This window comes from Mytilus californianus, unplaced genomic scaffold (assembly GCF_021869535.1).
Source record: "Mytilus californianus isolate M0D057914Y unplaced genomic scaffold, xbMytCali1.0.p SCAF_1, whole genome shotgun sequence".
Taxonomy (NCBI): domain Eukaryota; kingdom Metazoa; phylum Mollusca; class Bivalvia; order Mytilida; family Mytilidae; genus Mytilus; species Mytilus californianus.
Genome location: NW_026262581.1, coordinates 68,357,468 through 68,384,034, shown reverse-complemented (window position 1 = coordinate 68,384,034; position 26,567 = coordinate 68,357,468). Strand labels below are relative to the sequence as shown.

General features: G+C 33.1%; 3 protein-coding genes and 1 long non-coding RNA gene across 16 annotated transcripts in view; 2 read left to right on the top strand and 2 right to left on the bottom strand.

Moving 5' to 3' along the window:
• The window catches only part of LOC127707369 (uncharacterized), a 122,944-nt gene that overhangs the window by 52,471 nt on the left and 43,906 nt on the right, over positions 1-26,567 (bottom strand). The gene's annotated exons all lie outside the window — the stretch shown is intronic.
• LOC127706971 (uncharacterized) overlaps positions 1-26,567 on the top strand; it is a 123,922-nt gene that overhangs the window by 72,322 nt on the left and 25,033 nt on the right. For 3 of the 10 annotated variants that reach the window (XM_052211778.1, XM_052211758.1, XM_052211732.1), the window contains exon 10: positions 13,602-13,622. The exons of the other annotated variants lie outside the window; for them this stretch is intronic. The gene's annotated coding sequence lies outside the window, so the exon portion shown is untranslated. The remainder of the gene's footprint in view (positions 1-13,601; positions 13,623-26,567) is intronic. 10 annotated transcript variants of the gene reach the window in all.
• On the bottom strand, positions 359-9,602 carry LOC127707247 (peptidyl-prolyl cis-trans isomerase FKBP1A-like). The gene is made up of 5 exons (XM_052211801.1): positions 9,451-9,602; positions 6,567-6,614; positions 3,334-3,423; positions 1,651-1,673; positions 359-460 (listed from the first exon to the last, which is right to left on the bottom strand). The coding sequence occupies exons 1-5, from the start codon at positions 9,485-9,487 to the stop codon at positions 374-376; spliced, it is 285 nt and encodes a 94-aa protein (XP_052067761.1). The 5' UTR covers positions 9,488-9,602; the 3' UTR covers positions 359-373.
• Positions 9,615-26,567, top strand: part of LOC127706567 (mediator of DNA damage checkpoint protein 1-like) — a 62,400-nt gene continuing 45,447 nt past the window's right edge. For all 4 annotated transcript variants that reach the window (XM_052211246.1, XM_052211241.1, XM_052211234.1 and 1 more), the window contains exons 1-8: positions 9,615-9,737; positions 16,851-16,959; positions 21,857-21,920; positions 22,760-22,815; positions 23,805-23,897; positions 24,281-24,373; positions 25,296-25,427; positions 26,318-26,390. In XM_052211246.1, the coding sequence (XP_052067206.1) occupies positions 16,861-16,959; positions 21,857-21,920; positions 22,760-22,815; positions 23,805-23,897; positions 24,281-24,373; positions 25,296-25,427; positions 26,318-26,390 (610 nt within the window). In that variant the 5' untranslated portion in view covers positions 9,615-9,737; positions 16,851-16,860. The remainder of the gene's footprint in view (positions 9,738-16,850; positions 16,960-21,856; positions 21,921-22,759; positions 22,816-23,804; positions 23,898-24,280; positions 24,374-25,295; positions 25,428-26,317; positions 26,391-26,567) is intronic.

The following is a 26,567-nucleotide window of genomic DNA, read 5'->3' as shown; positions in this document are numbered from 1 at the left end:
TGTAACATGTTTGTTTTTTGTTTTGAGAATATTTTCAAGTTTACTGATCTCATTTTCCAGGAATTTCGGGTGCTTGTCATTAGCAAAGTTGGGCCTTAAATTTAGACGTGTTATTATCTGCCCCTGCTTCTGAATTATATACCCTTAAAACTTCGTCAAATGAGCCTTTATTGTTCATTGAAGACAGTATGGTGACCTCTAGATGGTTATTTTGTACTTTCTGAGTAGAGTTTTATTGATGTCAAAATCAAGAGATCTTCCCTTCTGCAGTAGTACACAGACATTACTACTTTTTATAAGTTCATGTATTAAACCCTGCAAAATATTATTGTCCCTCTATTCAAGTATCTGATTAACAGGTAATATTTTGTTGTCAAAAAGGATATACTCCTGGATAGCCTTTACTTCCATATGCATAATCAGGAGAACAAGTCAATCTGGCTACCTCTCCTACACTCATCTGAAAACAAATATAATAAATATATTCTGATTGTGTTTAGGTGTTAAACACTTCTTTCTGGTATAAACAAATCAAATCTAATTAAAATCATTTAATAGCACTACTGGACTATGCAGAATTCCCTTCAGTTAAAATGGAGATTGACAAAGTACCTGGAAAGTCCAGAACTTTTGTTTAACTGTTTTCAAATATTCTGTGTTATATGACAACTGAGAATTATTTATCCTTGACCTCATAATTGAGGATCTTTAGGGGAGAAATAAACCATAGATATCAGAATTGAACTAGATATCATTGAGATGGGAGCCATCTCTGTGGGCCCCACTGTGAATAATGTGTGGTAAAAAATTTGTATCTTTATCATTGGACATGGGGTTGTCAACTGAAACCAAAGTTAATGACCTTGACCTTTGACCTAAGAAGTTGTACATAAATTATGACACACCCTCTGGTGTTGGTTTATATACATATCAAGTATAAACCTTGAAATCATAACAGTTCTCAAGATATAGAGCAGACACGATCTTTACCATAGGACATGGGGTTGTCAACTAAAACCAAAGTGTTTGACCTTGACCTTTGACCTAGGAATTTGTACATAAATTATGACACACCCTCTGGTGTTGGTTTATATACATATCAAGTATAAACTTTGAAATCATAACGGTTCTCAAGATATAGAGCGGACACGATCTTTACCATAGGACATGGGGTTGTCAACTAAAACCAAAGTTGTTGACCTTGACCTTTGACCTTCATGTAGGAAGTTGTACATACATTATGACACACCCTCTGGTGTTGGTTAATATATATGTCAAGTATAAACTTTGAAATCATAACTGTTCTCTAGATATAGAGCGAACACAATTTGTTAAGGACGGACAGACAGACGGATCACTATAGGGCGTCCGCCATTCGGCGGGGCCCTAATAAACAAGTCAAACAAAGCATCTTTTACAATCGGTTCCTTGATCCAAAAAATACTTTACTAACAGTTTTTTTTTCCAATGGGGTGGATTTTTAGCTTCTTGTATAGTTTTTTCAAGAAGTTTTAGTGACACACCAAAGCAAAAAAAAATTCTTATAAAAAAAACATTTTCTACTTTCAGAATAGCAGCAAATATGTGAAAAGAAGTGCACACAAGGAGGCCTCTAGATTACCCTAGAGAATCAAATGTGCTTGTACATACCTTTGCTACTCCCTCATCCCAAGCTACAATAAAAAAATAAATAACATTACAGCTTAAGTTCAAGGCAACAACATTTGTTTGAAGTGGTAATTTACATTATAAAGGGAGATAACCCAATTTAATTAAATGCCAATGATACTCAAAATTTTACATTTTGAAATGAAGATTGAACTTTATCAATTATTTTCCTGAAAATAAAGCTTTGTAGTTATTGACCCAAATGTTCAAACTGTCTCATTGGCAATTATACCATATCTCCCTATTTTTTATCTTCACATAAAATACAGTATAAACATTCTAAAATAAATTTATAGGTCCATACATTTTTTAACTATTTTTTTTTCATACTGAATTACAATAAAATCATTCTTTCACTGGGATACCAAACAGATATGTGGTTAGTTGAATATTTTACCTGAGGAGCGCAGTGGAGCAAGGAGTTAAACTAAATTATTTTGATTCCTTCAAAAGGAAGGTCAATAAAGAGCTGCGCCATGATATGCCCATCACTTTTTCAACGAATAAAATTCCAAAACTCCTCAATGTCATACCAGAAATTTTTTAAATAAAAAGCTGAGCCATGAGCGCATGATACGCCCATCGCTTTTTCAAAGAATAAAGTTCCATGACTCCTCAATGTCATAACAGAACTTTATAAAAAAAACTATAGGGAGGTTATTTTAATAGATATAAACCAGTCAACAAAGTTTCATGAAAACTGCTCAAAGCACTTTTGAGTTATTGTCTGAAAATTGGAACATCCCAATTTTTTAATGAATAAAACCCCATAACTCGGAAACATAAGATTTAAAATTTTTAAAAATCAAAAGGGAGCTTACTTTAATAGATATAAACAATTCACCAAAGTTTCATGCAAATTGTTTAAAGCGTTTTTGAGCTATTGTCTGACATGTTGACGACAGACGGACAACGGTAAACCATAATACGTCCAGTAACGGGCGTATAAAAACTGACCAGAATATGTGTAGAATCAAACAAAACTTTTTTTATGTTTTTGTACACAAAATGCATTTCTATTCTATACTGGTCCTAGTTTTTCAGAATTTTAACATGGAACATATGAATTCAGGGAAAACAGTCCATACATTTAGAATAATGAATTAAGGCTTACCTTTCTGTGAAATGTGAATAAAATGTATGTTTTTTATGGTCAATGTTTTCCATATGTCATATATATATATGCCAATCAGTGTTTTAGTTGTGCCGATATTTTTTTCATTGCACCAATTTATAGGTACATGTAAACACATGTGAAACACAAGTTGTAAATAACTTTGAAAAGTAACTGTAAACATGTAACTTTGCCCCCAATATACATGTGCATGTGATACTTTGAAGAACAAAGTGATTTTATTAAATTGCCCATGGTTTTCTGGAGCATGCAGAAGATCCATCTTAAACATATAAATGTATGAACTCTTCCAGTGTTTCTATACGTGTAAATTTAACTTGAACATAAACTCATTGAAAATATACCCCTTGTCTATTGTCCTCGGACTAACCTATGCAATTGCTCAATTAATGTGATCTTTCTGGTCTTTTTAAAATGGCTCAATGGGAACATTTATTTATGGCACAAATAAAATTTATTTAATCAAATTGGCACAAATGCAATGTGCCAATCTATGATAATATCTGAGTCATGATAAACTGAATGCTTACCTCTTATAACATCTCCTCTTCCAAGTTTAAACTTAAATGGTGATCCTCTGTCTCTTGATGAATCAAACTTTTTTCCATTAGTCAATGTTCCTGTATTAATAAAATAAGATAAAATAACAGAGTTCAAATGTTCCCCGCGTTGCACATATTTTATCTATCAAAGGACAATAACTATAAAAAACTCTTTTTTTTCTTTTTTTGTTCTTCAAATTTTTTTACAAATATTTTAGAGCAATGAAGAGAAAATACAATGCAATTTCCAATATAATTAATATATCCAAGGGACATAACTCTTTTAAAATTATTTGATCAGCACTGATTTTTGAATTTGTGCGAGACATTGCTAATATATATAAACCTTTGATAAAAATCAGGCAAAAATTTTACACATAAGTACTGTTAAAATACAATTCTCCATATAATTAATATTTCCATCAGCACTGGTTTTTTAAATTTGTCTGAGACATTGCTGATATAAACCTTTGATAAACATTTGGCAATAAAATGCTCCGCTGGGGCGCAGCTTGATACGACCGCAGAGGTCGAACCCTGAACAGTTGGGGCAAGTATGGACACAACATTCAAGCTTGATACAGCACTGAATTTGGATTGTAATTAAATATTTGACACAGCATAGGTTTCTGACACAGAATGAAAGTGGTCTAAGAACTTACAAATTTTTAATTTACCTATTCAAACCATATCATTATTATTTGCTTTTATATATAAATCAGAAATAACCAATTTAAGATGGAAAATTTTAAAGCAAAAAAAAGGGAAAAAAAAATCCCCTCCCCCCCTAAATTTTTTGAACCCCCTTATGATTCATCACCCCCAAACTCAATCCCAGCTTTCCTTTTGTGGTATGGTACCTTGCAGTACAAATTCAGAGAGATCCATACACTTGAACACAAGTTATTGTCTGGAAACTAGAAAAATGCTTATTTTTGGCCCCTTATTCCTAAACGTTTTGGGCAATTACCCCCAAACTCAATTCCAGCTTTCCCTTTGTGATATGGAACCTTGTAGTACAATTTCATAAAGATCCATACACTTACACACAAGTTATTGTCATGAAACTAGAAAAATGCTTGTTTTTTGCCCCTAATTCCTAAAATTTGGAGGCAATTACCCCCAAAATCAATCCCAGCATTCCCTTTGTAATATGGAACCTTGTGATACAATGTCAGAGAGATCCATACACTTACACACAAGTTATTGTCATGAAACTAGAAAAATGCTTGTTTTTTGCCCCTTTTTGGCCCCTAATTCCTAAAATTTGGAGGCAATTACCCCCAAAATCAATCCAAGCATTCCCTTTGTGATATGGAACCTTGTGGTACAATGTCAGAGAGATCCATACACTTACACACAAGTTATGTCTGGAAGTTACAAAAATGCTTATTTTTGGCCCCTAATTCCTTAACTGTTGGTACCATAACCCCCAAAATTAATCCTCACCTTCCTTTTGTGGTATTGAACCTTATGGTAAAATTTCATTGAGATCCATTCACTTAAACTAAAGTTAGAGTGCGAAAACTTCGGACGACGACGACAACGGTGCCAACGTCATACCAATATACGACTACAAAAATTTTTTTGCGGTCGTATAAAAATTGTACACATAAGCATGATAAGAGCGCTAACAATGAAATTTTCCATATAATTAATATTTTCAAGGGGCGTAACTCTTTTAAAAATGAGTTATCAGCATTATTTTTCGAACTTGTCTGAGATTTTGCTGATATAAACCTATGATATAAATTTAGTTTTATAAAATTCTGGCAAGAATTGTACACATGAGAGTGCTAACAAGACTTGACAGACAGATGCACTGATGGACGGATGCCTGGTATTTCTACATTTGTATGTCCTTTGTATGCCGCATGCAATGCGTCGCGCTGGGGACAATAAAATAGTGACAAACCCATCTGTGTATTGTCCAATACATTTGGTAATCCCTGTTATCCATTTAATGTACTTTTGTCTCATGTTATGTAAATCAGCAATTGGAATGTTTTGTGTTAATTTACATGCACAGTAAAAAACACAAAAAGTAAAGGAACAGCGCTTTAATTGCTGTTTTTCATCTCAAACCAACAAAGTCAGATGCAATCCATATATATTTATCATGAGATAAAGCTTGATTCAGGTGACACTTAAGATTTACTTGAGTTACACTTGAAGAATTTTTGGTTAAATCTAAAGGTTTTTTACAATAGGTGAGACTAAGCTGTTTTTAAAAATTAAAGAACCTTAGTGAGCGCGCTCTCATACATTGTACCCCACGTCCCCACATTGACATTGGAGAAATAAAATAAATGTAAGAAAAAAAATTGAATCATAATTTCCTGTCAATATGCACATCTACATAGTATGTCCTTATTATCTACAAAGTTTCATGAAATTCTGTTGTGTGGTTTCAGAGGAGTTGCGATGACAAACTGTTGCAGAAGTACATTGAAGCAAATAAGTTCAGAGGGGCGTAACTCCTAGAAAAAAAATTGAATCGTAATTTCCTGTCGATATGCACATCTACATAGTATGTCCTTATTATCTAAAAAGGTTTCATGAAATTCTGTTGTGTGGTTTCAGAGGAGTTGCGATGACAAACTGTTGCAGTAGTACAGTAATAATAACATTAAAGCAAATAAGTTCAAAGGGGCGCAACTCCTAGAAAAAAAAATTGAATCGTAATTCCCTGTCAATATGCACATCAACATAGTATGTCCTTATTATCTACAAAGTTTCATGAAATTCTGTGGTGTGGTTTCAGAGGAGTTGCTATGACAAACTGTTGCAGTAGTACATTGAAGCAAATAAGTTCAAAGGGGTGTAACTCCTAGAAAAAAAATTGAATCGTAATTTCCTGTCGATATGCACATCTACATAGTATGTCCTTATTATCTACAAAGTTTCATGAAATTCTGTGGTGTGGTTTCAGAGGAGTTGTGATGACAAGAAACAGGATTGACAGACGGAAGGACAGACGGGTCAAAAACATTATACCCTTCGCAAAAAATTTGTGTGGGGTATAATAAAATAGAAATGACCAGTTGCAAGAAATTTAGATAAGTCATAACACAGTCACCTGTATACATTTTGGTAAAAACAAATGCTCAACAGTTAAAGTTTACCTTAAAAATAATGTCCAAAGCAAGTACTCTAAATTAACTGACATAATTTAAGAGAAGATTGTACCCCACATCATTCTTAGTGATACAAAAACATACCTACATAATGAACCACTACAGTTTGGTCCTTCTTTGGATATGTGGCTCCTGGAAGGCAGAAATTGATAATCATACAATATGTTTATATCAACAAATTTAAGTACAATGTATGAAATCAATGACGACACAAGTTTTAATATTTCTAAAAGGTTGCCATACAATGAATGACAATTACATAGATATGTGACATATTATAACAAATATGTATACAAATATATGTCAAATATGTATTTGACTACATATTTTCATATCAAAATTTTAAATGAGATAAGGTCAAGACAACTCAAATTGTTATAAAGAATCCTTAAATTTTGGCTTTATTTGGCTATTTGCCAAACAACCAAGGGACATAACTCAAGAACAACAAATGTGAAATAAATCAAAGAAGAACTGATATGTGTCAATTATAAATAATATGTAATATGGGTAATTAATTTTCATAAGGACAAATGATGTATGATGCACAGAAAGGATCAATTCGTCTAGAGAAGTAAACACAGGTTTACAACATAAAAATGCTTGTTTCAAATCAGGCTTAATTAAAAAAAAAACTATTAATTCACAAATTTGGAAGATAAAAAAAATGTTCTTCCAGTAATTAGCATTATTAATTACTTCAGGACATTTTCACAAAGTTAACTGTTAATGTATTTCATCTTCATGCAAGGAAAAATCTGTCAAATAGAAATGATTCATATATATTAAAACCTCGTCCAAAAATGTAAATGATCTATGTGATATTTCTCAACAGTGAATCCACATATCAAATATAAATGATTCTGAAATGTGAAATTTTTTACATTGATTCAGATTCCATATACCAAATGTAAATGATTCGATAATGTGATAGTGATATACTTCTTACAATGAATCTTACATACCAAATAACCAAATGTATGTTTGTCTATTTGTGTTTAATATAATTTTTAGCAACCTGGGCTTTATCGTGGCATTTAGATACAAAAATGTACACATGTTTTTGTTGAAAGAAGCCTGAAAACCAGTAGATAACCAACAACCTTCTGAAGGAAAACTCACAATCCTTATATATATAAATTAAGATCAGAGTCCACCACGACTTGCCACGAGCAGCCTCGGAGCAGGGTTCAAAGTTAAAACTCACATTAACAGACTTGTGATCAATGAAGATGAACGACTTAGAACAGAGAGTTTTTAAATTCTGTTCTAGTTTATAGACCTAACACCAATAGTGTTGCCCTGAGTCAAAAGCCATAAATACATCTCTCAAAACATTTGGTATTACAATTAAAGATAAGACATGTCAAACTAAGTATCTTGTACTTAATTTATACAATAAACTGGACATACCACTCAAAGCATTAAAACAGCTGAAACCCATGTCATAAAATACCTTTTTACCAATTTTGTGGTCAAATTGTGAGTACATCTTCAATTTTTGCACAAGTTCTCATATAAAATTTCAATTTACATATCCTATATATATGGTAGGTGCATAGTTTTCTTTTTATGAATAGACTTACGCTGGTTGAGCACTCATTTTTAATTTAACAATCAAATCATACTGTGACATTATAACAAGCATTAATTATGACTTGAAATGTGCGGAAATATGTCTGAATGTGAAAGTAATCTATTGTTTCTACCCTTTAATCAAAATTACAAAAAAAAATACGGTTGCATGTGTTAGTACAATCCAGTGATAGGTCTTATTCGATAGGTCACATTCAAGGAAAAGAGGCAGGATTGTGGTTACGACACTGATTTGGAACATACATACATGTATATCCATCATCGTCAGTCAGGGATATAACTACTAGTATACAGGGTTATTACAGAAAATAACTTGCATGTGTTATTACAGATACTTTCATGAGTTGTCTAGTCTTTAATCCTTAAATTTTCTAAATCTGTAATAACATATGTTTGTTATTGGTAAAATAAATCATACATAACTTGATTTTTTGTGGGCTCTAGGGAACTCTGGAAACTTTGCGCAGAAACTAAATGCATAGCCTTGATAACTAATTTCTGAATTAAATTAATACATGTTTCATTAACCATGGTAAATCAATGAGACGAGGCTTTTAAGGGATAAACTTAGCTGTAATAACAAGGCTTAGTTATTTAAGGAATATAACTTATTATATGAGACACTTGGGAATTACTGGGAAGCTTGGGCAGAACCTCATTACATGCTCTGATCATTATTTCTTACACTAAATTAAAATTCATTGTAATTAAGCATGATGAATGTCTGAGCAAATGCTTAGGAGTGATGACCACTGATGTAGAGAAGCTGTAATAACAACCTTTAGTTGTTATAGGCATATTTTTTCTGTAATAACATAGGTGTACTATGCATGATTGGCAAACTATGAACTGTTATATCTTTCTATAGGTCAGTACATGTATACATAAAGACAATAGTAATATCAATAGAACTTGTATACATTTTAACAAAACTAATGATGCACAATGTATATTGTCCCTTTGAAACATGTAACATACATATGTTATCACAGTTCTTTGATTTTTTAATCCACAATAACAAATGTATGTTATGTATGTATGTTCTCTAATAACCCTATCGAGTTATATCCTTGACAACAGACCTTGACTGATCATGTAGGAAATATTCTGGATACGCCCCCTTGGCCTTGAATGAACAGTTGAACCAACCATTGGTATACAAAATATTTATCAGATCTACTGCCGGTCTACCAAATTTGACATATTTGACGATTATAGCTCTTTTGAGACCTATTTTGGAAATAAAATAATAAGTTGCAAATCCCTTAACGGAGCCCCTTTAAATGAGTCTGATGACCATTTTATCCTGCTGACGCAGAATGTATTTGCTTTAAAAAAGGTGTTTCAAGTGTAAATCTTAAGTTTGTTATACCATCTCCTTCGGTTATTGTCTCAACAGTCACACCCATTAGTTTGACAGATAGTTTGCCACTTAGAATGGATACAAGGATGTGAAATGTCAGTCTTGAATGCTTGCACGGAAAGACTCTCCCTCACAAGGCCTCAAATTTCCGCTTCCGGTGCACATGCGCATGTTTAAGTAAAGTGCGCGAATAGCAGAAACACTTTGGGAAGTAAACAAATGCCCAAAACAGCTAACTTGCAGCCTGTCTGCATTTAAAAGAAACGTTTTCAAGTTTGCGAGAGTGAATGTTAATGGTACGTTTGAAATTCAGGTTCTAAACCTTTCCTTCTGTAGGTAACAGGGAACAAAATTTAGTTGACGCATTAATTGCATTTTGTAGCCCTTCTATTCTAAGGCTTCTTGGGTTTTGACAATAGAATAATGTCATCTGCATATAATAATGATGTTAGTTTAACATCTCCAATCTTGACTAGATTACCTTTTGACGTGTTTTGGCTTTGAATGCATGATCTTCCTATTGACGGTATTGGAAGCAAGTCAGCTTATACCATTGCAAACTCGTACCAATGGCAATGTTACCTCTAAGAAAAACGTACCAATGAATTGAACCATTAATTGAAATAAGTGGTCACCCACTCGCCATTTGTGAGTGGTTTTCGATGTGGGCTCATAAATATGTAGTTGCAGAAACTGGTATATTTTCAAAGCTGGTAGTGGTATCTGCAGTGTTCTCCCCAGGCCGTTTTAGAGACGCTATATTTTTTCCCGTGATGCCATAATAATTTCTGCGACGCTTTAATTATTTTGAAGATGCTATTTTTCTTGTCTCTATATCGCAAAACCATGTCCTAAATTTTGAACTTCCATCTAATTACCGCTTGTGATCATAAAAATTATATCACCTTTAGAGGCAATTTAGAGTGATTAAATAGGTGTTAATTGCCCTTTGGGTGATAACTGAATGGATACGAATACCCCAAGCTGACACTTGTGACATGACTAATACCACGTGGGCGAATCGCAAATTTCAACATGGAGAAACTTTAATCAGAAAATCGAAAAACAATTCGAAAATCTACGTTTGCATAATCTAAATTCAAAGATCCAAACGATTTCTCTCTTCCGAAAAGAGGTTAGGTCGTATATTTTTACAACTTTTAAAAAATAACTTTCTTTCATTTCCAGTATCTAGTTAATCGAGAGCGTACATGCCGTATATTAAACATTTTGATTTTGAGTTTAATAAGTTTGATACTACTTTAGAAAGAGATCATAATTGGCTTTAGTTAATGTTTCATCCATTTAATGCATTAAAAGCGTCATATGCATTCCCAATCTCTTGCCAAACATTGTTTATTTTCGTAAATTTTTCTTCCGCTGCCATTGAAATATTTGTGTAAACTACGGATCGGAACCGGACCAGATATGACAAAATTCCGCATTTTTACGATAATAACTACAGATGCACACATGGCACAGTAGACAGAAAAAATGATCACAAAAGAGAAAACTACACATTCCAAACGCAATAACAGACTATTTATTAGATATCTTTGCTAAATGTATTCTTTTTGAAAATGCATTGTTTTAATATACCGACTAAAGTAGCTTAACTTTGTTAAAAATATATATCATTTTGATATAAAGAAACAACTGGGACTAATTCATTGAGTACCATAAAACAATGAATTTCATAGACATGATAAAGAAAAAAGTTTTTTAATTGAAATTTTATTGCTATATGATACTTTCTCTTCCCTTTTTATATAAAAACCAGGTCTTTTTTTTTGCTAGATATTTAGTATTGTATATATACAGGTTGCACTATAATAAACCATTCATTCATTCATTCATTCATTTAGTTGAGTAGGTAGGGTAACTGGAACCACACATATATTTTTATTTGGCCCAAGAGGAAAAAAATAATTCTGTAACTATAAATGAATATAGAAAACATAAACTGAAACAACTGTTATCATGGTTATAGTTTAATTGTATTCTCAGTTATGAATTGAACAATATAAACATATATAACATAATGGAAATAGTGCATCGCCGCGACACGTCAAATGACATTGAAAAAAATACAGTTTATTTTTTTACGCCAAATGTGATGCTATCCAAAATTTCTGGGAAGAACACTGATCTGCTTAAACATGTCAAATGAACAATAGTCTGCCGAAAACGTTTTTTAAAATTGTTATTTTTTTTCGAAGTATAGGATCCTGGCTTATGGAAGCAAGTTAACTCGTACCATTGCAAACTCATACCACGTCAACTCGTACCAATGTTAACTCGTACCACTGCGAACTCGTACCACTGCAAACTCTTACCATTAAAAATATACTAGAACACACTCGCTGTTCCGTGACTGAATTAAAGTACCTACGCCTTATTTTTAGTCTCGATTTTCATCATGCTTATTATAAGGTGCACAGTTTTCTCTGCTTTCAAAATCCTGGGTTGGGGCAGGTTTATTAGAGTTTCAAAATGGCGTCAAGCAGCTCCAGCAAAGAAAAGTATGATACAAAATAACAACTGACATCTGACAGCCGAAGAAAGGGGCTGACAAGGGGAATTTATTTTTGCCTGTATTTTGGCATCAACAAATATTGTTCATGTGTATATTAACTGTCGGTGATGTTTATAAATAGAACAGAAATTAATTTCGGCATGCTCAGAGTTGCACATTTTTTATTACAAAAATACATTATCTTTACCATATCAATGTCACTTATGCCTGTTATTTAGGATTTCTGGGCGTACATTAACACGGGAGTGTTTGAGACACCACACATCACACTGAATTTTCTCCATCTGACTGTCTGTCCGTCCGTCACTCGGTAACCCATTAATACACCTAGACCTTTTATCAGAAAGCTTTAAGGGAACCAACAATTCATCGAGTCAACCCGAGTAGGACGAATCGAAGAAGGCCGCGTATCCTTGAGTTTTCTTAATCCAATTAGCCAAGGAAAAATCAGCTGTAAATTGGTCATTGTGATTTCAAATTATATACTTTTTACAGAAGTATTGAGTGAAATTTAAATATTTATTCATCATTAAACACCATTTGAATGCATTTAAATAAATTGGTAAGAGTTTTCAACGGTACGAGTTTGCAATGTTACGAGATAACTATAATTCCTGGCTTATTATTCTTGAGGTTGGGCAAGGATCACCTGATCACAGGTTCCATTTTCACAACTTGATTTCATTTACGCATGTGTGTTTCTTTTTTTCTTTTAAAAGGGGCAGGGTAATTTACTTATCAGAGGGCACTCTTAGCGTGATTGGCTACACTTTAAGGGCACCGTTTGCGAGGAGGACTACACTTTTAGGGCATTCTGTACATACATGTAGATATAAAGGCACTGTTATGGATATAGATTTAATCGAATATACCATTGTTTCATATTTATTGGTAAGAAATGTTGTTGTGAAAGTGGACTTTGCATGACCAAGAGCATATATACAATGTATGCAATAGGAAGCAAGACAAGTCGTCTCACTGCCAAATCGCTCACTTTTTCACCAACTCGCTCTACTCTTGTTTACCAACTCGCCCCACTCATGAAAAATGGTTAAATCCCGTTAAATTTACCTCTGTCAATTCTTGTGACCATCTTTTGTTAATATGTCTGAACAAACAAGAAAAATTTAGATTCATTTTGGAAAGTAATGATACTGATGTATGTACTGTATGTGTAGCTGGAAAAAGCGATATGTATAATAAGAACATTAATATTCATTTAAAGCAAGCAAAATGTTGTTAAGAACTGTTGTAGTATTAAAGATTATTGTTATAGCTTGATACCATAGTATGCAAAATACCTCCACGCAATGTAGATATAACCATGATATGCGTCTCTTATCATATAAAAAACAAAATGTATTTCTAAGGTTTTCATCAGTACAACAGTATTCATTTAATCCATAAGTGGGGCGAGTTGGTACAATGTAGGCCTTAATTCAGTACAGTATAATTCTTTATTTTTATTAGTGGGGTGAGCTGGCAGACCTTTATTCAATGGGATTTTACCCTTTTTATACATCGTATATTGGTATGACGTTGGCGTCGTCGTCCGAAGACACATTGTTTTTCGCACTCTAACTTTAGTTAAAGTGAATGGATCTCTATGAAATTTTACCATAAGGTTCAATACTACAAAAGGAAGGTTGGGTTTGATTTTGGGGGTTATGGTGCCAACAGTTAAGGAATTAGGGACCAAAAAGGGGCCAAAAATAAGCATTTTTGTAACTTCCAGACAATAACTTGTGTGTTAGTGTATGGATCTCTCTGACATTGTACAACAAGGTTCCATATCACAAAGGGAATGCTGGGATTGATTTTAGGGGTACAATGTAATTGCCTCAAAATTTTAGGAATTAGGGGCCAAAAAAGGGGCAAAAAACAAGCATTTTTTTAGTTACATGACAATAACTTGTTTATTTTGATAAGAACAGTATGGAAGCTGTCGTAAATTCACATCCAATCCAACGCCTCGACCGACTGAATAATATAAATAGAAAATATAAACAAACATCGGATTGTTTACGTAATCAGTGGTAATGTTTATCCCCTGCATAGTAAAATTAAAACTTAAACGATCGCCTTGTCTACATTTTAGATTTGTAGAGGTACAAATTGATGTTGTCCCTATAAGATTTAATCATGAACCATATTTGTACCTTAGATCTGTCACTTCAAAACTGTTCAAACATAATTACGAAATTCAATAAAATGTCGGCCATTAGAATTTTTATTTGTTCCAAGGGAAATAACTGGAAATGGTTTTGCTAAATGATGAATTGCAGAACCGATTAAAACACGGCAGGGCATTTTAAAATACGACGGAAAAGGGGCATGGTACCAATTTTTATACGACTGCAAAAAATTTGCGATACTATATTGGTATCACGTCGTCGTTGTTGCCAGCGTTGTCCGAAGACATTTGGTTTCTGGACAATAATTTTAGTAAATGTACATAGAAATCTATGAAATTTAAACACAAGGTTTATAACCACAAAAGGAAGGTTGGGATTTATTTTGGGTTTAATGGTCCTAAAAAAAAGTACAATGTTATGTTTGGATTACCTCCCTTACACTGCTTTTAAATTATGTATAAAGAAATGTTGTATTGTCTTGAGGTGATTAGCTGTCAACTTATTTTTGGAAGTTACTATTTAAAACTGCTGATTAAGGAATATCAATTTTAGCCATGATAATGTATGTAATTTTCTATTTTAAGACTTTTTATTAATTTTAGCTATAATTATGTATGATGTATTTAAATGGGTAATCATGGTTGCAAACTCCATTGGAAATTTGAATTGAGATTATGACCATATGTTGAGGGAAAGAATTTTCTTTTTGGAAAAAAGGGGGGGGTGGGGGGGCAATTTTTTTTTCATTTCAGATTTCAGAAATTAAAAAGAAAATTTTCTTTAAATATTTTTTTTTTTTTTGCTAAAAAAAAAGGGGGGGGGGGGGGGGGGTTCAGAAACCTTTTACATGTATGTGTCAAATATTTAATTACAATCCAAATTCCGACCTGTATCAAGCGCGAATATTGTGTCCATTTTTGTCCCAACTGTTAAGGGTTTGACCTCTGTGGTCTTATCCAGCTGCGCTCGGCGAAGCAATTTAGTTTTCCTAAAAAGGGCAGGGCTCCTTACCACGCCAAAACCTCCTTCGGAAACACTTGTTTCAAACTCTTCTGGCTGTTACAATGTATATATCTTAATAACGGCTGTCTTGTTTTGCAGGCACTCCTGAGGTTATAATTGTCTCTGATGGCTTATAATGTTCCTTTCCAAATAGCTTTTCAAACATCATTTATTTTTGTAAATTTTCCTTCATCCGCCATTGAAATATATACGAACCACGGATCGGATACAGTCTTTACAGACCAACTATGAATGAAATCTGTATTCTAATGATAATAACTACAGATGCTTGAATGACACAGTTGACACACAGGCACTTGTCTCTGAAAAAAAATATCTGCATATATACTTTAATACAACAGTTATATTAAGTATATAGATAATTTTTTTTCAGAGATAAGTGTCTGTGAGTTGACAGAAGAATAATGATCATAAAAGTGAAAAATACGCATTCCACACACATTAACAGACATTTGGTTGGACCCCCTTAGTTAAATGTATATACATATCAATGCAAATGCATTGTTTTAATTTATTAATTTTAGTTACTTAAATTTATAAACTTTATATATCTTTTATATAATTCAACTCAATCCACATCTTTATTGTCATTACACTACATTTCATAGCATGTGACACAACACTTCAAAATAAAACTACAATATCAACAAGATCATTTATGAAAGTAAATATTTCAAGAGTCCCGAAACTTAGCCTAGGTGTTCCATATTTGTATTGAGAATCATCATGATCATAATTTCGATAAATTTTATGAGCTATTTAGATTTACTGTGGGTCCCAAAATCTATTTTACTAGGGGCCCAGAGGGCCCTGAAAACTAAAGTTTAAACCCTGTACCTATTGAGGTATAACACAGTTTTTATCCAAAAAGAAATTTAAGAAATATTGGAGCGTCTTTTTGCATTTACAGTACCAAGCTATGATGACCACTTAGCGATAGCATGTAATTGATTCTGACACATGGTTCTGCATTTTGTTTGGAGTATTGTGACTTTATTCATAAAAAGGGGGTTTTCCAGTTTTCGGACAATAACTCAAAAATGTTTTGAGCAGTTTTCATGAAACTTTGGTGACTTGTTTATATCTATTGAAATAAGCTCCCTTTTGTTTTGTTTTTTTAAATTTCTGATATGACATTGCGGAGTTGAAAAATCGTTGCTTTGTGTGAATAGGTACCACTATGTGTGCATTTCTTTTTTTTTCATTTGGGGAGGGGGGGGGGGGGTCGGGTCTATTTGAGCAGTACTCACTGTATTTCTAGTTGATCATATAAATTCATTTAAAGCTTAAAGACAAGATAAAAGGGTGAAGGGCGTATGATGTGCTCATGGCACAGCTTCTTGTTGGATCTGTCATACATCTACTTCCTGTTTTCTCTGAGACTTTGAAGTATGAGGGGTATGCTAAGATGGACAGTTTGTGCATTCTTGTAAATATACACATTGTTTAAGTATTCATTTCTGCAATCAATTAACTTGTCAAACAAATGAAGCCAATGATGGAGTAAATTTTAATAAAAAGTCATCCAACAATAAAAAATACTTGTTTTATGCATACAAGGACTCAATACTTTTCCAAGGAACCCCTCAACATTTGGATAGAACTCTCAATTTACCTTAGGAGGAGTTCTAGGACTCTTAGATTTTGGAGTGAACGAGAACCTTGAGTGTTTAGATTTAGTTTTAGTTGAAATAATGGATGTAAATATTTTTCAGATTTTATGATATGGCAGACGACCAGGACTTTGACCAAACACAGGCCTTGTTTTTAGATGAGTTTGAACAAGAAATAGATGAAGATAATGTTTCAGATAATAAAAATAGTGTATGAGACTGTATATAGTATAGTTTGTTTCTATCCTGATGAATATTTTGAACCCTATATACACATGATACATGTACATTGTTTGTCTCTCAAGAGTGTTTAATCATTTTTTTGGAAAGTACGCTATAGCTTGCTATAGCAATATACTTTCCTAAGGCATCGGCCTCAAACCGGAAGTTGGACAGACTATCGCAAGTGTTCTACTCCTAGATAATGTAGTACAAGTGTTTGAATACTAATTCTAGGAAGATGCTTTTGAAATTTTGAGTTACTTCTATTTTGATTAGCTTACTGCTTGAATTAAAATGTACTGATTGTTCATCGATAATTCAAATGAATTCAACTTCATTTTGAAAATGGCTATCGCAAACACTACTTCGCGGATCTGCGCTGCACGGAAATTAAAATCAATACACATCTACACGAGACAGCAATTTCTACGTTAATGCTTTTATCGGTATTCCCCAGACACACGTGAGATCCATATATGTGTACCTCCAGACGGGAGTACAATAATCCCGGTTTCAGGGGTTTCCTCCCGTCCTCCGGTTGAAGAGAAAATAAATACCGTGTTTAAAATATTTCATTTCATGAATGAACATTTTTCGATACTATTTTTGTCGAGCCTGCGACTTTTGTCGCAGAAAGCTCGACATAGGGATAGTGATCCGGCGGCGGCGTTAGCTAACTTTTTAAAAGCTTTATATTTTAGAAGCTAGAAGACCTGGATGCTTCATACTTTGTATATAGATGCCTCATGTTACGAAGTTTCCGTCAGTCACATGTCCAATGTCCTTGACCTCATTTTCATGGTTCAGTGACTACTTGAAAAAAAAGTTCAGATTTTTTGTTACGTTTAATTCTCTCTTATTATAAGTAATAGGATAACTATATTTGGTATGTGCGTACCTTACAAGGTCCTCATCCCCGTCAGACAGTTTTCACTTGACCTCGACCTCATTTCATGGATCAGTGAACAAGGTAAAGATTGGTGGTCAAGTCCATATCTCAGATACTATAAGCAATAGGTCTTGTATATTCGGTGTATGGAAGGACTATAAGGTGTACATGTCCAACTGGCAGGTGTCATCTGACCTTGACCCCATTTTCATGGTTCAGTGGTTATAGTTAAGTTTTTGTGTTTTGGTCTGTTTTTCTTATACTGTATGCAATAGGTCTACTATATTTGGTGTATGGAATGATAGTAAGGTGTACATGTCTAGCTGGCAGGTTTCATCTGACCTTGACCTCATTTTCATGGTTCAGTGGTCAAAGTTAAGTTTTTGAGTTTTGGTCTTTTTTTCTAATACTATATGCAATAGGTCAACTATATTTGGTATATGGAAATATTTTATGATCTATATGTCGGTTGCACAGGTTTTATTTGACCTTGACCTCATTTTCACGGTTCATTGCTCAGTGTTAAGTTTTTGTGTTGTGGTCTGTTTTTCTTAAACTATAAGCAATAGGTCAACTATATTTGTTGTATGGAAGAATTGTTAGCTGTACATGTCTGCCTGGCATGGTTCTTCTGACCTTGACCTCATTTTCATGGTTCATTGGTCAATGTTTAGTTTTTTGGTTAATGTTAAGTTTATGTGACAGTTGTAATAAAGCTTTATATTTAGGACTATCAACATAATATCAATGATTAATAAAGAAGGCGAGACATTTCAGCGTGTGCACTCTTGTTACTACTATTATTACAAATGTTTATTAAACATGTTAAAGACGTAAAAGCCCGAGTGTATTGAAAGTAACCTGGTATCTCATCTAGGCCCATAATAGACTCGGACTATAACAAAATTCATATATACTATTTGTTATTAAGTCTCCCAAACAAAGTTTGGAGACTTTTTCTTTTTGCTCACTTCTTATTATTTTTCTTCTTGGGGTCTATTTATGGGTATTTTGAGTAGCCTACAGAAGGGAGGGATTTACTAAAGAACCCTATGGGGTTTTATTTTTTTCAAATTTTCAAATGACTATAACTTGTGAACAGTAAGTGATAGACACACGCGGTCTTCAGTAATGATCACAGGACAATAAAACAAATCAAATAAAAAATAGGTTGAGTTCCTGGGGTTCCCCCCACCCCCTTTTCAATTTGAGAATGAGCTTTTATCTTGTAAACAGTCGAGATCCCCACACCTAAACCATATATATTCATGTATGGGATAATAAAACAAATCAAATGAAATATAGTGGGAGTCCCTCTGGGTCAGCCCCACCCCCTCCTGTTTGAGAACTTGTAAACGGTCAAGATCCCCACCTTGAAACCATACATATTGTATGGGACAATAAAACAAATCAAATGAAATATAGGGGGAGTCCCTGGTGGTCACCCCACCCCCTCCTGTTTGAGAACTTGTAAACGGTCATGATCCCCACCCCTAAACCATATATATTCTCGTATGGGACAATAAAACAAATCAAATGAAAATAGGGGGAGTCCCTAGGGGTCACCCCCACCCCAGCCTGTTTGAGAACTTGTAAACGGTCAAGATCCCCACCCCTAAACCAAATATATTCTTGTATGGGACAATAAAACAAATCAAATGAAATATAGGGGAAGTTAACGGGGGTCACCCCTACCCCCTTCTTTTTGAAAACTTGTAAACAGTCAAGATCCCCACTCCAAAACCATATATATTCTTGTACGGGACAATAAAACAAATGAAATGAAATATAGGGGGAGTCCCTGGGGGTCACCCCACCCCATCCTATTTGAGAACTTGTAAACAGTCAAGGTCCCAACCCCAAAACCATATATATTCTTGTACGGGACAATAAAACAAATCAAATGAAATAAAGAGTCCCCTGATAATCAACCCCCCCTTATTTTGAGAACTTGTAAACGGTTGAGATCCTGACCCCTAAACCATATATATTCCTGTTCATGATTTCAAGAAGATTTGAATGACATACAGGGTAAATCCCTAGGGGTCACTTATGCATATCACTTTACTAGACCAAACCAATTTGTACTGGACTTTGCCCAATGTCAGGCGACCATGGGAATGACTAATTATGGGAGCTTTGTTTGGGAGACTTTGTAACAGAATCCTGTTACAATTATTTCTTGTATTAAGTAAAAAAATTTAGAAGTCGGAAAAAACAGTTAACCACACAATCTACTAATCGTAGTCCAAGTTTGTTCAATATATAACAATTCAAACAAGAAAACTAACTGCTTAATAAGTAATAATACAATTTACTACAAACAAATATGAAGGACCTTTATCAATAAAAAATACTTAATCACAGGCCCTTTATATGGGACGGGCACAGAAAGAAATTAACAGAGCTTTCTGTATATTTGATTATTTTAAATCTACAGTTTAAGGTTGCAAAAGAAATTATCAAAATTTTACATGACAAACATGAAAAAAGTGATTTTTGATAATTGCTGATAGGACAATGGTTTAGGGAAAAACACCAAAGCTGTGATTAAATACATATTTGAAATAATACACATCTACAACTTATTTGAAATTATACACATCTACAACCTATTTGAAATAATACACATCTGAGACTACTATAACACATGTGTGTTATAGTAGTCTCAGTACACATCTACAACCTATTTGAAATAAGACACATCTACCGTTGCAAACTTTTCACAGGTGCTATCCAGCACTTTGATTTGTCAATAGTCTTTATAATTTTTTTTTGGCATCTGCCATCATTTAAAAGTAATTAATTGCATTTTACATGTAATGTATTATAACAATCTACCACAGATTGCATTGTCAATTGCAAGCCTTGCAATTTGTGATTAAAAAAAATTTCTGGCACAAACCAAAAGTCATAGTAATTTTTTTTTACATGGAACATTGATTAAGTTTATGTGATAATCATACTTGTTGTAAAAGCTTTATCTTAAAGATTTCCAACATAAATTCAATCATGATCTGTAAAGCAGGCAAGACATTTATCTAAAATAGCAGTGTAATATATAGATAACCCCAAAAAAGTTATTAAAAAATGCTAACTAAACATTACTTAAAAAAAGGTCAAAATACTCAACCTGCTGATAAAAAAATCATGTCTTATACACTTAAAATATCAGTTGTTGCTGCCATAATGACCCCTGTGATATTTTGAGGCCTAGTTTTCCTATCATATTATATTTGTATACCCAACTTACCTTTAGAAGAGGGGCATTATGTTTGACTGTCTGTTTGACTACAATATCTACAAATAACTTTTGGTTTAAGATAGTTTGCTTTCACATCAACTTAAAACTTACAATGTAGTGAATTTATTACTCGTGTTCATTATTAAGTGAACTGTTTGATGTATATGCAAAGTTAGAGTTTTGACCCAGATTCCAAGGTTCTGTGGAAATGGAAATGTGAAATGTGAAAGTTTTGGTTTAAGGTAATTTGTGGTCACATAACATAAAATTTAGTACATGTTTGATATATATATATTCAATTTGATTTTTGAAAGATTTTCAAAATGTCTTGTATATCTAGTATATTACCTATGTACATTAGGCTCTGGCGATGAATTTGGGCCAATTGATGGTTTGACCCAATCCCAGATTTCTCATTTGACTGAATATGGAAATATGATAGTGTGAGTGTGGCATGGTTTCCTATGGACCCATATTCATGCTATACTTGTATTTGTTTTGCAGAGTTGAAACTGCTTGGATGCTTAAGCTTCTTCCACACTTTAAAAATATAGTAAAAAAGACTACCTGGAGGCACTTTATAATAAAGAGGATAAACTAAAAATTTTCCTGAAAAATAATAACCTATCGAACAATGTTTCCATGCATGCCATATGCATTTGGATCATATCTTAAAGATAAATGATAAATACATTGCAGTTTATTTCGTAAAAATTTGAAATTTACAAATTATTTCTCTTATTCTTATTTCAGGTGGCCTTTTTAAAGGTTTCCTGCCAAAAAAGCTTTCCTGAAAAATCATTTCCATTGTATGAAGGTAAGATATTTTGCATTATGTTTTGTAGGTGCAGGCAATTCATTTTATGACGCACAAATTTCTGATGCCTTGCTCTTATAAGTAGAAGTTGTGTTAACCTGGCAAACCAAAAGATAAGCATTTTGCTTTTTTCCGTTCTGAGAACCTATGTAAGTGCTTTAAGTTTCAATCCCACCTCTTCCCCACAAAAACCAAACTAACAAAGAGAAGTTAATAAAATTCTCTGCATTTTTTATGAAAACTAAAACCTATACAATCCAGGTCACTCGATGTGAAAAAGTGATCTTTGTTTTCCCTTGGTTCCTCTAAGGTTGCAGACTGTAACAGGTCCAAAGAATCTTGATAAGACACTCTGAGCAGATATTTTCATAGGAATTCAAAGAAAAGAGGAAAAGAAAAATATTGGACTTCGAACTATAGACCTAGAAGTTTGAAGGATCTTTAAACATTTCACATATATGGAATTTTATAAAGATTGCAAAGAATAAAAAAGCATCAAAATTGACTGAAATTTTTTTTGCAGATATATCAAAGCTCTTTCAAACACTGTTTGGCTCTTCTTTAAGCCTCTTTTTATAGTAATAAGAGGGGCCACAATCCCCAAAAATTGTACATAAATCAGAGTAATTTTGCATTCAGCACATGGACAAACAACCATAAAAGACCCATGATCCACGACCAAAAAATATAAACATCCTACCCTCTCATTCATTTTGATGGAATAACCTTTATAAAGTTAAACTATATTAGAATATTTTATTGTGTTTACTTCAAAATTTATTGAATATTTATGATGGCTTTTTTTATCAACATGTTAAAGAATATTTGTTTATCTACAGGAAACAATGTGATTGGGAGACATGAAGAATCTTGTAATGTCTGTATTTCATTGAAGGTAAAAGATTTATAGTTCAGATTAAGGATGTACACCTCTGAGGAGTGAAAAATTTCTAGAATTAAACTTTTTTTCTTAACCCAATTTTTGTATTTATATGACTTAAAGTAATTGATGAAGAAAAAATCATATGGTGGTGCACTTCTTTTTTGCTACAGCCATTTGAAAGTACCCCATTTTTAATGATTTTCCCATTTTTCATCAATTTTTACCCATTTTTTATAAAATTTTGTTGCTTTTTGTGTCAATTTGTAAATTTGAGATTTTTCTTGTTTCAACTTCTTTATTATAAATGATTAAAAAAATACCTATCTAAGAATTTTGAACAGAAAAAATTGATATGGGACGTACATTTTTTTGGTAAAATCATTTCTTTGTACCACTCACACATTTTCTCAACATTTTGGCTGATGACACTGACCGGATTGGTTATAAAATTTGAAAATTTTATTACTCAAAAACCACTTTTTGTAAGTACACAATTTTTTCACAGAGTTTAGTTTTATATTTTTAAAATTCATTGATATTTTCCACTTGTATCACATGTTTTGGAAATAATTCCCGAAAGGAGATTTTCAAGAGACTGAAACATCAGAAGAATACATCCTTAATATGACAGTTATTATTACTTAAACTAGAAATATTTATATAACAAATCTTGAATTTATTCTGTAAGAAATCCAACAAAGGACCATTAGCATGTAATCTATAGAATTCCTCTCAAATCAGTGTGGAGGAATGTCTTGAATTTGCAGTAAGTTCCAGAGTTTTTGCTCCATGCTGACAGCCTCACTGGGACTATGAGATGAAGAAGATAATTTTTCTCATGTGCTTGTAGTGATTTGTGTCATTTGATACTACAGTTTGCATACCATCTATAGGGTAGAGATCAATATTGATTAATTTGATCTGGAAGGCAAGGAAATGATACTCAGAACCAGGAATTCTCATTTGGTATTGTAGATGACCAATATTTTTTTCTATTTAAGGGATTATCCAGAGAACATGCATGCATTGAAATAAAGGGAGAATCTTTTCTGATATATGATAAAAATAGCAGAAACAAGACTAAAAGAAATCAGGTAATTTTCTTGATTAAGTTTTCAATAAAAGTCATGTAGATAGGATACCAGATACCTGTGATATAAATTTAAATTAAGATACCATAACAATTTGAAAATTGGACAGTAAAAAGTAGAAATACATTTCATAAAAATTCATACCTGTCTAAAAATCTGTCTGGACTCATCATTTACTGATATGGTGAGTTCAAAAATGCAGCATAGTTTTTATTTGGTAGCAAAAATTAAAATAAAATAATACATTTGGTCAGGATATGTCATTGTGTTGTAAAGACACACAGTGCATTTACTGTTTTTAAAGCCATTTCATGTACTGTTGAGTAAGAACTTTTATTTACTTTTGAAAGCAGAAAGTGGAAAAATGGGTTTAATATTTTTTACAGCTATACTTAAGTCCAGATGTGCGATATGAGCTGAAGAATGGGGATACCCTAATGTTTGGTGATGTTACATGTAAATTTTATATTGGCAATAAGGTAATATATTGTTATATTATACTTTGGTATCTAGCTTCATGTAAGCATGTTATACTATGTTATGCATTTTCAGTCCATTTGTCCAACAAATATTTATGTTTAAAGTTTCTCAGTTACTACTGAACAGAATGACTCCATGTGTGATGAAAGTGAAGAGTTGTTAGGTATGAGCACTTTTCAGATCTATAAGACATTTTCTTTCTGTTTGCTTTTACAAATTTTTCAATATGTTTAATAAACGTGAGAGTTTTCTTCACACATTTTCCAGTACAACAGAAAGAATGCTTGATTATTTGATCAGCAGCTTCACAGTGATGAGTTATAACATATGAGCTCTTTTCTGATCTATCAGGCACCTTCTTTTTGTTTACCAATACTTTGAGCAACGAGTTGGGTTTATGCAGGTGGAGGTTTCTTCCCCAAGGGTATAACCAACCCAGTAGTCAGCACTTTTGGGTTGACATGAATTGTCATTGATATAGTCATAATTTTAAATTGACTTTTTTTTTAACTTTAAATTTTTGGAAATACTAAGTATTCTTACCCTGTGAATAGATAAATCTAGCTGTATTTTTCAAAACCTTTCAGAATTTTGGGTCCTCAATGCTCTACAATATATTTGATTTGGCCTTTATAACTTTGTTGATTCATGGGTCACTGATGAGTCTTTTGTAGATGAGATGTGCATCTAGTAGCCTGGTGACTACGATGAGTGTATTTATGCTTAGCACTACAACATGTGCTTTCCTATTTTGGATTGCCTAAACTGTGTTATCTAATTGCACAAACTTGAAGTCAGTACAAGTTTAAAAACACTGAAACTGTATAGGTTGATGATTATCCTGCTAAAAGTTGGAATACATAACAACCAACCATACTGGGACACAACTTGTCCATGTTATCACTTCATGATATATTTCAGGATGTAGATGCTGTTTCAGAGACTGGATCAGAATCAGAATATCAAACCGCCAATGATGTGAAGGATGTGACTGTTGAGTTTGAAGAAGATTATGATAGTGATAACAGTGTTGACTTGTTACAACCAACACAGGTAGAATAATTTTTATATAAGTAAATGTATATGCTTGCCTTGATTATAGGATTTCATGAGTTTGGTCCTGGCATGGTCTTATCTACAGTAGAGACTTTAAAACTGGTATCTGCTGTTTCATTGCCAAGCACACAGCATTTAGGGAGAGAATCAAATATGTGGATGTTAGTGAAAATGACAAATTCTAATTAATTATCTTATCCAGCCCATTTGGCCACATGCATAATTTGAATTGAACTTAGCCTGAAAGATTCATACCGTATTAAGTATAAAGTTCATAACTTTTGTCCTTCCCAACCAAGCAACATGACAGGAATGGATTAAAGTAAAACATAACTGTAAAACGCATGTTATTGTCTTCTGGTGGAGGTAAAATATTAGGAATGTCTAGATATACCTACCTACAATATACTGTGGAATCATTCATTTTTTGTGGATACTAATTTTCATGGACTAAGAGAATAATTTATTTTCATGGATTATTCATTTCTTTGCGCTGACAAATTCTGCATTTATGCATTTAGGAAATTTGTATTGTTGAATACTTGAATTAGTGGTTCACCTTTAGCCATGAAATCCCCCAAAAATTAATATTCCACCAAAAATAATAAATTAACAGTATTTTGTCCATTATTTTTTTATTCAGATTTTTGGCCAGATGAGTGATTCAGTTCTTGAGCCTTTAGTTTATAGTGCACATAGTCTTGTTGGTCAAATTTTTTAATATTCCGCAGCCGTTGTGCAGTTGTATGCCATAAGTTGCCACTTTTTTTTTAAATCGAAGGACAAAGTAAGAAATAATGACGTAATATCTCATTATGTAGGAAAACAAAAAAGGAAACACATTTCATATATATATATATATCTTGCACTTTGTTTATTTTCTTCAGGCATACACCAATCATACACAGAGACACAATGCTACAAAGTCTTTACTGGCTGACGACTCTTTTGTTGAAAAGGGTAAGGTATATTTACCTCCAAGACTCTCTTACAACTTAAGACATGAATTATACAAAAGTTAGGATTTATTTCCAATATTTTTTTTATACGACCGCAAACAAATTTTGTGGTCGTATATTGGTATGACGTTGGCGTCGTCTCCGGCGTCGGCGTCGTCGTCCGAAGACACATTGGTTT

Coding starts and splice junctions, on each gene's coding strand:
- LOC127707247 (XM_052211801.1), bottom strand. CDS start 9,487: ATGGGTGTGACTGTTGAGACAATAACCGAAGGAGATG. Junction 6,615..9,450: donor GACAATAACCGAAGGAGATG/GTATAACAAACT, acceptor TCTGCCTTCCAG/GAGCCACATATCCAAAGAAG. Junction 1,674..3,333: donor AAGAGGAGATGTTATAAGAG/GTAAGCATTCAG, acceptor TTTTTATTGTAG/CTTGGGATGAGGGAGTAGCA.